This window comes from Sebastes umbrosus, chromosome 5, assembly GCF_015220745.1.
Source record: "Sebastes umbrosus isolate fSebUmb1 chromosome 5, fSebUmb1.pri, whole genome shotgun sequence".
In the NCBI taxonomy this organism is placed as follows: Eukaryota; Metazoa; Chordata; class Actinopteri; order Perciformes; family Sebastidae; genus Sebastes; species Sebastes umbrosus.
The window spans coordinates 27,960,699-27,973,730 of record NC_051273.1 but is presented as its reverse complement, the minus strand read 5'-3'; the positions used below and the strand labels follow the sequence as shown (position 1 = coordinate 27,973,730).

The following is a 13,032-nucleotide window of genomic DNA, read 5'->3' as shown; positions in this document are numbered from 1 at the left end:
TATTTTCTTTGGTTATCAACTTAAGTCTCTTCAGTTTAAGTTTGCAATCTATTTATTTGAATTCCCTTATACACAACATAGCAGTGACATATGATACAATATCAATACATATGATTCATCACAAAATATAGGAATACCAGCAAGTCATAGCAGAGTCATTAAGCCCAAAGACAAAAAAGAGACAAAAATTAAAAATTTGGATAAATAATGAAAAAATAAGAATAATAATATAAAAAATGATTAACTACTTGTAAAAGTCAAAACAAAATTAAGAAAACAAGGATAGAAAAATAAAAAAAAAATAGAGCCAAAAAATCGTTCGGAGTGTGGAATGATTATTAAAAATAAGTATATGACTCATCTTGATCATAGGCCTAGGCTGAGTAGGGGGCAGAGGGAGAAGCTGCAAGGTGTCAATATGTCTAAGGAAAGGCTGCCAAACCATTTCAATTATTCACTTTGTTCTGCTCCTTATCTACAGCCTATTTGCTGTAATGTAAAGTGCTCAATAGTAAAGTGTCTTTCTGGAAACAATGTCCTGGTTAAGATAATACAAAGACCTTAATCCAGCACTTCTTTGCCTGAAAGTTGTTCCACTGAAAACTGTTCTTATTTCAGTCTGTGGATAATCCAGAGTATCTGGGGCAACAGTTTCTATTGCTATTGTGTAACTTTTAATACCATACATACAACAAAGAAAACAATTCTCTTCCACTTTGTTTGGGTCATGCAGATATCACAGAGAAAGATATCACAAAACCTGAGCACCAAAACTATCTGCATGGATAGATAGGCTACCACAACAGGGTAAATGAAAAAGCTTTCATATCTTTTTAGAATTTGGTTGAACTGACCCCTTAAATTGGAAAGAGCTGTTCTGTCAGCAAGTCTGTAAACTGTTATGAAAATACCATTCCAACAATTACACATTGTAGCTGGTAGACAACAATGTCAAGCCATGTCAAGTCAACTAAATTTTATTTATAGGCTATAGCCCAATCACAAATCACAAAATGTAGGGGCTTTACAACCTGTAAAGCATAGGACACCCTCTGACATTAAACCCTTGATTCAAATAAGGAAAAACACCCCAAAAAATGGGGGGAAAAAATTGAAGACCAACTACAGGGATCCTTCTCCCTGCACGGAGAGACATATAATAGATGACCTGTGTACCAACATAAAAAAAATTACAGTCGGCTATACACAATCAAGATGACAAAAGTATAGAGGGATTGTAAACATATAATAATGCACCACTTTCAGCTATAATCAACTACAGAATGAAACTTGCAGGTAGCAAACAGGGAGGTAATCACTTGTACAAACTATACACCTCATAACCGTATTTTCAAGGTCCCATATCATGCTCATTTTCAGGTTCATACTTGTATTTTGTGTTTTCTACTAGAACATGTTTACATGCTGTAATGTTAAAAATACCCTTTATTTTCCTCATACTGTCAGCCTGAATATGCCTGTATTTACCCTCTGTCTGAAATGCTCCGTTTTAGTGCATTTTGACGGAATTAGGCAACAGCTTGGGTCCATGTGTACCTCCTGTCAGCTGATGACATTCACATACACTGCAACCAGGAAATAAACTGGGACACATTTAGAATTTTTTCACGTTTAAAATTGTGTCAAGGGTCTAAATATTGTATATTCGTGACATCACAAATGGGCAGAAATCCTGACAGCTTGTTTCAAATGCAGAGTTTCTGAATACGGGCTGTGTGTATTTCCCTGTGGATTGACTGTTTCCATACTTTCACAGTTTTTATATAGGACTCACGCCTGCTTTATAATAAAAAAAAAAAACATGAAAATCTCCCTTTTTTATAATATAGGCCCTTTAACACAGCACCATGTGACTAAACCCGACTAAGCCTTCTTATTGGTTATCTGTCAGACCGTACTGAGGGGCGGAATTTCCCTTTTGTTATCCCTATGCGACCTGCTGCTGGTTGTCAACTGATTTCAAAACAACAGCGTCACTTTGAACATATACTCCTCCTGACATTAATCACCTCTTTAGAAGAAGAAGAACTACGTTATATAGCTAATAAGTTGTTGACGTGGTTTACAACCAACAAGAGACTGCTAATGTTATCGTTGGAGTGTGAAGTGAGACATTAGTGACGCGGCTGTGAGATGAAATGAAAGAGGAAGTGAAACTTAAGGCAGCTGGTTGACAGTCTCTAGTTTACTGGACTTAAACCCACAAAGAGCGAAGATAAAACAGAAAGCAAAGTTTAAAGTACCTCAACAAGTGAAGGTAAGGCTGACTTTATGCTTGAGAAAGCGAGGAAAACAAGCTGAGCTACTCTAGATTAAAGTTGTGACGTTACATTGAACGTCTCTGAGTGTCACCGTTAAGTTAGCTACTGCAGGTCAGTGGTGTAGCTAGTTAGAGAGCTAACTAGCTTGTCTACAACACTGATAATAGGCTCTCTGTTATTGTTGTAATACACCTGTATGTTCAAGATTCAAGATGTTTATTGTCACGCCGGTTATACAGGTACAATCGTGTGAAATGCTTTTCACTGGGAAGCTCCATTAAACTAATAAGTTATATTACAATTATAAAAGGAAATACTTTGTACAAGGGCATATTAATAACATATACATGAAGAACATATACAGTATATACAGTATAAGATATATTTTTATGTGAGAAGGTGTCGTATGAATTATCTATTTATGTGCACTGTATGTGTGTGTATTGCATTGTATTTGTGTGTGTGTGTGTTTCTGTATAGTACCCTGCACAGCAACATGACGTCATCAAACAACCTGTACTTCATCCTAACAAGAAAGGTTGACTACCTGGGACATCTAAATGCTGGCCGCATATGCCACATCAATGAATACAAGCACAAATCAGCACTCAGAAAATCTCTCACAAAGCTGCCCGTCTTCATCATTGGCTCTGTGTCAACGTTAGATTATGAAATAGAGGTGAGCAGCCTGGAGGAGTTGAGTAGAGAGGAAGCCGAGCTGCTGCAGGCCCTGCCTGACGACGCAGAGAGGCTGAAGTGGTACAAGGACAAGGATGCTCTTCGGACAGCTCAGGGACTCACTGTTGGCACTGCAGTGACTGTGGACAAAGGAGGGGAGAAGCTGAGAGGCATCCTTCGCTACATTGGAGGACTTACAGAGTCAACGTATTCCCGTCCCCTATCAGGAACGTCGTTTGGCGTTGAACTGCAGGTGGGACTTTAAAAGTGTTAGTGCAACCAAATCAGAAATGAAACATTGTCTTTCCTGCTAGCCCCTACTCATATCTCCCCATGCATATAGTTTTGGCTCAGGTTTTGAGATATACATCTCTGATATCTCTGCCTCTGTAACCGCGGGACTACTGCGTTGTGTTGGTCATATAGTAAAGATGCCGTGACACCGGGATCTCTTTATGGTTCGCCTCTGTTTATTCTGATAGACACATAGGGAAACAGAACGTCCACGTTAAATCTACTGCCCGCTTCAGCTCCTACACACAGAATAATTGTACAAAAGGGGCGAGAACCATGGCAAAATAAAATAAAATCAAATATACAGTAAAACGTACGTGATAAACACATAGGGAAACAGAACATCCATGTTAAATCTACTGCCCGCTCCAGCTCCTACACACATGAATACATTATACAAAACAGAAGTTAGCTTAGTTTGCCACAACTATAAGGTAGCTGCATTTCAGTTCACTTTATATTATGGCTACGTTCCAAATCGCATACTTTTTCTTTTTACTTTTAGTACGTACTGCAGCTGCCCTTACAAAGTACGTACTGTTGCATGCAGTATGCATACAATTACGACATACTACTTCATAACATTGAGCCTTGAATTTTGACCCCCTTGCTCATATATCCGCTGCGCAGAGGATTGTGGGTCAGAATAACCAGAAAAGCATGAAAAAGCATTGATACGGCAATAATTGGAGCCAAAAATGTCTGCATGGCTAGTACCACTAGGGGTTAACTGAGCCTCTAGATATATGCTTTTTTTTATCATTAACAGTAACATGTACAGATAAATCTATAAAGGTACTGAATTTAAAATGTAAGTGACATTCATTGTGCTGCTTTGCTTCTTTCTCCCTAGGGAGAAGACAAGGGGAAGGGGAATAATAATGGATCCTATGAGTGTAAAACCCTCTTCTCCTGTGCGAAAGATTGTGGCATTTTTGTCCCATTCTCCAAAGTCAGGCCTGTGGTTCCCAGCTCATTATCACCCTCCAGCCCTACACACTCACAAACAGAAGAGCTAGCCCCGGGAGACAGAGTCACTTACTTCGTCGGTGATAAATGTCGGCACGGTATGGTGGTGGATGTGCAGGAGAACGGCAGAGAGCATATTGTTAGGATCTCCACAGTAAGTAATATTTCAGTTTCAGTAATTAAAATGAAAATACCCAGTGGTCTTCAATTAAATAGGGTGTTTTGTTCCTTTAAATTATGTTTTAAACTGCATCCATTGTTTGTTCCTAATATGTATGTATAATTGTGTTTGCTTTATTATTTATTTTTGCAATGATAAATTGACCTAATTAAGTTTAGAAGTCTTAAAATGTAAGTCAATGAAACTTGCAACCGTCCTGGCATTGTTAAAACCAGTGGTTCCCAAAGTGGGGTCCGGGAATCCCCAGCAAAAAGGGAAATCCATAAGTAACACAGTTACAGCAGGCCATTCTCATGCACTGTTGGTATCTATACCTAAGAAAAGTAATGCACTATAATTCATATATATCCCACAAAATCAATTTGTATCTAAACTACGTAATCGTGAACAAGGAAGTATAGAGAGCAACAAACGCCACGTAGGGAGGAAGTCGGGGTGGATGGGTGGGTCAAAAAACAACGTAATTTTGCACAGGAGACCGGTGTTCGTACTCCGTGTGAAACCAGAAGTCAACATGATTTATTTGTCATGTCCACACTTAAGTTACGCCACTTCTGTTATTTGAACCCAAACCACGATCTTTTACTAAACCTAACCAAGTTGTTTCCGTGAAGACGGAAGTTTATTTTGAAAAGACTGGAGCGGAAATTGACATATGCGTCACATGTTGCTGGACATTCGTAGGAAAACGCATGAAAAATGAGGAATAACTTTTCGTAAGATATCATACGAATCGTTGTATGAGGATACGTTGATGACATAATCTATTAATATGTGTTTCTGTAATAAAACATCTAAAAGCAAAAGTCCTTTCAGAAGGGGGACCCTGGGACCAAATCTTATCAAATTGGGGCCTGTGGTCAAATTTTTTGTCAGATTGGGGGTCCTTGATGTGAAACAGTTTGGGAACCACTGGTTAAAACAACCTCCTGACTCAGACTTTGTCTGTTTCACAGTTGATCTTATGATCACTGTTGATCCTACCTGCTCACTAGCTGTTCTGGTATCCTTTGTATATACTGATTATAAGGCGATGCTTATGATTATTCTCTCTTTTACCTTTTTACTCATATCTACACATACTTCCTGTTTCGTTTTAGCCATCAAACACCACTCTGTCAAAGCTGATATGCTCCTACTGAGTTCTCTTACACAACCAAACCTTCAGATTTCAAATTATGTTAGTCTCTTCCTTCAGTACAAAAGTTAGCAGTTTGCAGTACATTTATAATTGGCCTTTGTTGTTGTTTTCAGGACACAGATGAGAATGGAAAGCGAGGGGGCGAAGTTGATGTTCCACTACACTCAGTTTTTAAGGGGGAGGTGCCTGCAGGTTGGAGCGACTCTCTATATGATGAAGTGTGAAGCTATTTTCCCACATCTGAAGGAAATCTGACCCAAATTTATTCTTCGCTGTAGAACCAGAGAGCATGGACGTTGAAACACCCCCGGTGGAACCAAACAATGATGATCTGTACTTGGATCTGAGTGTGAACTCTGTGGTGGAGGTGACCTTGGGCACAGGCAATTCATATGGAATCATCCGCTGGATCGGAACTCTGCCTGGTCGACAGGAAACCATGGCTGGGCTAGAGCTGGTAATCACACAATGTTACTGTGGAGATGAAAATCTAATTGAAATATGTACAATTATAAGAATTCAGGTTCACTTTCTGTGACAGGTCATTGTTTTATAGAAGTTCTAAACCATTGCAAATGATTGCTTTTTATGTTATTTCCTTTCATGTAATCTTGGCTGTAATGACATTCTGCGTATCTGTCTCCAGGAGGAAGACAATGGAGTGAGTGACGGTACCTTCAAAAATGAGCGTTTCTTCGCTTGTCCAGCCAAGAGAGCTCTGTTCGTGAAGCTCAGCTCCTGCCGTACTGACTCACGATTTCAGAGCGCATCAGCCGAACACAGCGAGAGGATGCCACCTTTGACACAGGAAAACACAGGTCAGAACAACACTGATAAAACTGATTCCTGCTCAGTCTTGAGTAACTCCTTGTTCACAGTTTTGTTTTGTTGTGTGCTGAAAATCCATGTGTTCTTAGAGGGGACAATTTTAAGTCAATCAGTGCCCCCTTCTGGACACAGTTGTGCTTTTGATTGGTTAAACTTTAAGCTTATATTTATTTGATTTTAATGTATGAAATACATCAATTATGTCAGCGTAGATACATTTCAGAATGTAATAGAAGAAGAAGGAACATTACTTATAGGGGAATACACTATATGGCCAAAACTCTGTGAACACCTGCACATTTGCACATTACACCCACACGTTAAAGTTGAACGTGTCATTCCAAAACCAGTGGGATTGAGGTCAGAGCTCTGTTGTTGTGTAATGTATTTACATCCATAATGATTTATGTGTGTGGTTGTGTGTTACTGTAGAGAGAGAGATGGAAACCAGTACAGGGAAGCTGGGGACTGTCCCTCCTATCAGCACAGAGCAGGTTAACCAGATTCTGATTGGACGAATGAGGGGGATCCAAGGCCACTGCAACTCCTGCTACATGGATGCTGCGCTCTTCAGGTCAGGACCATGAACACATGACAATAAACAATATGCATTTTAAGGTCTTCACAGGAAGTTCAGCTGTTTTTTTATCCCATTTACTATACAAATCACATGTACTTTACACCATTATAAACCATTGTCCAAATCACATCAATAAATATTAGACAGCTGTTAATTCAACTTGCAGAGACCTGACACTTGCTTGAGTTGATAGGCTGACTTTTTTGGTATAGTTATACTACAGTCAGTGGTAATTTCAAGCAGGGACCATTTTTGCGGTGCATTCAAGGACACATTGGTGTCAAATATTTGAGCGATATCTGCTGAACCGTAGCCCAAGAAACAACCAAATTCACATATTCACCTATCATTATCTGTGTTTCTTTTTTAGTTTTCTGAATTCGATTTTATTCACAAACCAGCTTATGAAGGCAGTGTTTTTTTGGCTGTCAATTATACATTTTAAAATGAGCGCATGGAGAGCTTTAGAAATAGTCCCATTCTGAAGCTAGTCTCAGATCTCTGCTAGTGTATTTTTTATAGCATACTGAAAGGAATAGAAACCGTCTGCAGAGTAGGAAACCAAATTAAAAATTTGCATTTTTTTTTTTTTTTCATGTCATAACTCTTGTTTCTGTCAGTTTGTTTTCCTGCTCCTCTGTGTTGGACTCCATGCTGTTTAAATCAACGGAACCTCAAGATGCCCCGATTCAGAACACACTGCTACACGACATTGTTAATCCCCTCCGCAGGTGGGTGCTTTTATGTATCTTGCGAAACGTTTAATTCGTTTTTGTGGTAATAAAATAATAGATGAATATGTTCTTTTGCAGTAAGGGCTTTGTGGAAGGACGGCACATCATGAAGCTCCGGCAGCAGCTGCAGAAACACGGCTACAGTCACTCCTTCACCACAGATGAGAAGGGTCCGTTTGATCTGGAAGCTTTAAATCAGCTGATTTGTTTTTTCGGTTTAAAGTGACTGTTGATGTGTTGTCTTTCAGATCCAGAGGAGTTCCTCACTGTCATCATGCACCACATTCTTGCACTGGATCCTCTACTCAAACTGTACAGTTACACCACAGCCATAGCTTGAGTACAATAAACGTTTGAAGAAAGTTGCCTTCACATTTTCTCTCCCTCTCCCATGTAGCTCAGCGGGCGGTAAAGTGCAGGAGAGTTACTGCTACCAGATCTTCTTGGACCAGAATCACAGCCTGGTGCTGCCTACGGTCCAGCAGCTGCTGGAGCATTCCTTCCACACTGCAGGACTCAAGCTGGCAGAGGTGAGATCACACATGGGGATTTCTGTTACACTCTTCATATATTGTAATGCCAATTAACAACATTTGTGTTACTAATTAGCATTAGTAGTAAAATAATACTTCACAAAGAGTTCAAATATTTGCAATTTATCTGTTTAACAGGTTAAAAGTGAAAGTTAATTAAACTGGTAGTGATCATTTTCACTTTTTCGATTATTTCTTCAGGTTGTTTTTTTGTTTGTTTTGTTTTCCCCCCAATATTTTTTATTTTATTTGAACATAACACAAATAAATACGCAATCTTTGACCAGGTACTAATAATTAATACTTAAATAAATTAACAAATTAAATATAATAATAATAATAATAATAATAATAATAATAATAATAATAATAATAATAATAATAATAATAATTAAATAAAAATAAAAGACAACAAAAAAATGCTTGCATATAGATTATTTCTTCAATTAATCAGCTATTGTTGTCCATAAATTAGGACGTATTCTAATCTTGTGTTACTTTTTTAACCAACAGTAACAGTAGCTCAGGTGGTGGGCTTACCAGCTGGCATGTAGAGTCGGTGGTTCAGTTCCCAGCTCTCCTAAGAGCAGGAGGTCAAAGTGTCCTTAAATAATGATACTATGATTTAATTATAATGCTTTTAAAATAAAACACCCTAATCTTTGCATTTTTTAAAGCTGTAACAATCAAATTTTTTTATTTTTGATACATTTGTAGAACAGTTACTTATGAAATAACCAATTCATCAACTATTTGTTTCAGTAGCAACATATTCCCAGATGTAACGACCAGTATATCTGCTGCTATGTCAACTCAAGTGATGCTAATCTGTGTAACAAATATAAAAGGAAATGTATTTATCTGATGCTTTCTTTTGATTCTCCAGTAGATGTCTCTGTTGGACAGTTTTCTCAGCAGATCTTCTCAACTCCTAGAATGAGTTAATCTCTTGTGTTTTCTGTCTGCGCGGTGTATGGTCTTCTTATTTCATTGTCTTAATTGCAGGTACCATCCTGCCTCATCCTCCAGATGCCTCGCTTTGGGAAGAAATTCAAGATGTTTGACAAAATCATTCCCTCTCTGGAGCTGGACATCACCGACCTCCTCTCTGAGGGTACTGTTAACACACACACACACACACACACACACATGGACTAACATAGTTTAACACAAATGGACTTAGTGAATATAACATGTGGTGTGTGTGTGTGTGTGTTTCAGGTCCTCAGCAGTGCATGCTGTGTGGAAACTTGGCCCAGATGGAGTGCACTGACTGTTTTACAGATCCTCTTTTCAGCCAGACGGGATTTAAAATCTTCTGCAGGACGTGTTCAACTCAGGTGCGTTTTGTATCACTGTATGCCATGTAATACCACCTCACCAGCTCTGAAAAAAAAAAAAGAAAATATGGCTGGATTCTTGGTGAATCTGTTTCTGTCGCTCAATCATAGACTTTATATAAAGATTTTTTAAGTAAGTTTGGTTTTAATTAGTTATTTGATGCTATAAAATGGGAGGGGGAGGCATCATGATTGACAGCTGCTCTGAGTGAAGCAGTCACAGAGCTGGAAGCGTGGGAATTATATCAATTTGATCATAATAAATGTAGTGATAGAGATATTATGGTTAGTTGTTGTGTCTTTCTAGCCAAACAGCTACAGTGGTGCTAATGTAGCGGCTAGGTGGCTCATGTTAACGAGCTGTGGCCGTGCCCGGCTCGTGATTGGCTCAGGTGGGTGTGTGGGCGGGGCCTCAAAACCGAGGCTCCAGGCTCTCGAGCACTACTGCGCAGACTCAGACTCCAAATTACGTCAAAATCTCAAGATGGCAGCTCCTGTATCCGGGATATTTTGACTTCACTTTTGTACAGTGGGAGGAAGTGGAGACGCATCGTCCATCTACTGTATATATACATATATATGATCTGTGTTTTCCACCGAACAGAAATTGCTTCTCACAGTTTTTGTTCGATGTGAAAGCACAAGAGCAGATGCTGACTGTTTCATGTTTGCCACTGAGGGGGGGAGTGGGCATAGTGGAGACTTTGCATACAGTGACATCACATGCATACCCTCTATTGATAGGTTGCTGGGTGTAGTATGTAGCGCTGAAAATCGACAACCATTTTGAAAATCAGTTAAATGTTTGAGTCATTTATTAAGTAAATACCAAACATTCCCTTAATACTATTATGAAAATAATCATAAGTTGCAGCCCTGCAGTAACTTTGTGTGTTCTTATTTTCCAGGTGCACTCCCATCCTCAACGCCGGTCCCATCAACCAGCTGCTCTGGACATCCCCAAGGGTTACTTGGGTCGCAGCATGCCTCACGCTCTGATCAGAGACAAGCTGGAGCTGTTTGCCGTGCTCTGCATCGAGACGAGCCACTACGTGTCCTTCATCAAACACGGACCCAACAGCCAGGACTGGATCTTCTTCGACAGCATGGCAGACAGAGAAGGTGAGTGGTCTATTTTTTTTTATGCATCGTCTCATCACATGCACCATTTATGCACGCGCTTAGTGGCTCAGTTGTGCGTTTATGTTCAGGGGAGGTAGACGGCTTCAACATCCCGGAGGTTCACGCCTGCCCGGAGGTCGGCACCTACCTGGAAATGTCTCTCGCCGAGCTGGCCAATCAGGTGCCTCGAGACATGAAAGGCGTGGCCAAACGTCTCTTTTGCGACGCCTACATGTACCTGTATCAGAGCACCAGCATGTGTCTCTATCGCTGAGGGGACGTCACCCCACAGCTGACTCATTCCACAAAATGTAAATTGGAAAAAAAAAATAATGTTCCCTTTGCTGTTCATGTAATTTCCATTGTGGATTGGTTTGTTATTAGTTTACGAATGTGTACAAGTACACACATGAACATTGAAAACATGTATATATATATATAATTTTCTGCCCTGGTGTTGGGATAGTATTATCAGGCTAATTTATAACAATATTGTACAAACTGACTGATCATTTTGCACTATAAAGACAAAAAAAAGACAATTCCTGACATGTGTTGGCTTGTGGTGGCAAAGACAAATGTTGCACTGTAATATTCTGATTTTGTAGTTTATGGTTTCCTCTTGGTCTTTAAAAGTTATGCTTACATTTTTATACTGAGAGTGAATGAGTGTTGCAGATGAAATAGTCCACCAAAGAAGACAGCATAGTAATGCTTTGAGAGTGGCCTGCAGTACTAAACAGTACTATTGTAAATACAATGTTATTCATTTGCTGTGTAAGCTTACCATTGTGCCTTAATGTCAATGAGGGTTTAGGATGGTGACTGGAACAGTTACTTTATATATTTTAGTATAATTTGTTCAGATTATTTTGAATATTGAATATGAAAATGCTCTTTTGTATCTATTAAATCCATGTATCATTTGTTCTTTTCATATTCAGTTGGGTAATCCAAAATCGGACATGGAAAAACGATTTGTTATGTGTTTATTCATCTATGAATCCAACACAAAAAAAAACTAATAACGGCTTGTTTTCCGTACTTTGATTTTATGCTCAAAATAAAAAATAGGAAATTTAAAAACGGGCCACAGACTGAATTTGTTAGATATTTAATGTGTCCAATTCATGTAACCAGGAAGTTACTGACTTCTTTGTGTGTTGCATTTATAGCTAATAGCCTAACTTTGCAGCAAATAGGCTACACTTGGGCGATGGCACCACCTGATTTAATGTATGATAATGAATATAAGCTTGAACATCAATATATATATATACATTTTTCTTTTTCGCAAAGTAGCCTATTTTGGAAAATGTCGCATTAAAAGTCTTCACTTGTGTGAACAGATACACATTTAAAAGAAACAGGAAGTATATTGTTGCCATGGATACAGCGAACAGCAACGTGTTCCCCGTTTTATATTTCTTTACATTTTTGAAAACGAAAAAGTTCGCCGAACTAACATTTTTTGTAAACAAACAAATAAAAAAACTTGTGTCGATGTTCAAGCTCATATTCTTTACAACAAATCAGGGACTGCCATCGCCAAAGTGTATTTGGTGCAAGTTTATCAAGTGCAAGAGGTCACACGAATCTGTGTTTTTTTCATTTCCTATTTTTGGCTTGAGCATATAAACAAAAGTATGAAAAACAAGCTGTTTTGTGTGTGTTGGATTCATAAATGAATAACGAAATACATTTTTTTTAGTTTCCGACTTCAGATTTCGAATTGAATATGAATAGAACAAATGATGCACATGATAACGTAGGGGTCCTGGCTAAACTTGTGGTCTTTTTTCATTTATAATGTACATTTATTGCTTCAGATATATAAGATAATGAATATAATAAATAAACACAAGTAATAAAACATATCTGCACACATCATGTGTTTTTACTAAAAGAGCAGGTGATACATATTCATGGCTATTTTTGGGAAAACCACAGAAAGGCAATAACTACACAGAATATTTAATGTTCTCATATATAAAGTATCAGTATTGCTTTATTGATCAATTATACTTTCAATGTGATCTTAGCTTAGGGGTTGTCTCAGCATGCAACTCTGCCCACGTATAACCAGCGTCATAGTTTGGATTTAATTATTTCCAAAGGCTTCACTGTCTGTGCTAGATGTCGCATCATTAGATCACTTCTTTATTTAGTAACACCAGATATCTTCCTGATGGAGCCACAATTCTTTCACAACTCTCCAGAAGCACTTGACTACTTTCTGCCAATGCAGTTGAAACAGTATCTTTAACTACTCTTGGTGACAATTTGAACAATTTTTGTGAGAGACTTACTTTACAGCATAAATACAGTATTATCAGAAGTGAACATTTAA

At 38.5% G+C, this 13,032-nt stretch overlaps 1 protein-coding gene across 2 annotated transcripts; it reads left to right on the top strand.

The window, feature by feature from the left end:
* The first annotated feature begins 1,940 nt into the window (after positions 1-1,940).
* cyldl (cylindromatosis (turban tumor syndrome), like) lies at positions 1,941-12,559 on the top strand. Of its 2 annotated transcripts, XM_037769555.1 has the most exons (15): positions 1,941-2,278; positions 2,763-3,213; positions 4,108-4,377; positions 5,659-5,737; positions 5,824-6,002; positions 6,192-6,363; positions 6,806-6,947; positions 7,574-7,684; positions 7,766-7,857; positions 7,936-7,999; positions 8,085-8,217; positions 9,226-9,334; positions 9,442-9,560; positions 10,469-10,682; positions 10,772-10,956. In XM_037769555.1, exons 2-15 carry the CDS (start codon positions 2,779-2,781, stop codon positions 10,954-10,956), a joined length of 2,304 nt encoding a protein of 767 aa, XP_037625483.1. In that variant the 5' UTR covers positions 1,941-2,278; positions 2,763-2,778. The 2 variants fall into 2 exon arrangements, with proteins under 2 accessions (XP_037625483.1, XP_037625484.1); XM_037769556.1 differs by lacking the exon at positions 1,941-2,278 and having other exon boundaries at positions 2,779-3,213; positions 10,772-12,559.
* Positions 12,560-13,032: the final 473 nt, after the last annotated feature.

Bases quoted from the DNA above. Each gene is read 5' to 3' on its own strand.
- cyldl (XM_037769556.1), top strand. From the start codon at position 2,779: ATGACGTCATCAAACAACCTGTACTTCATCCTAACAAGAAAGGTTGAC. The intron at 7,858-7,935 runs GTCCGTTTGATC...GTTGTCTTTCAG, and splicing joins CTTCACCACAGATGAGAAGG to ATCCAGAGGAGTTCCTCACT. The intron at 9,561-10,468 runs GTGCGTTTTGTA...CTTATTTTCCAG, and splicing joins GCAGGACGTGTTCAACTCAG to GTGCACTCCCATCCTCAACG.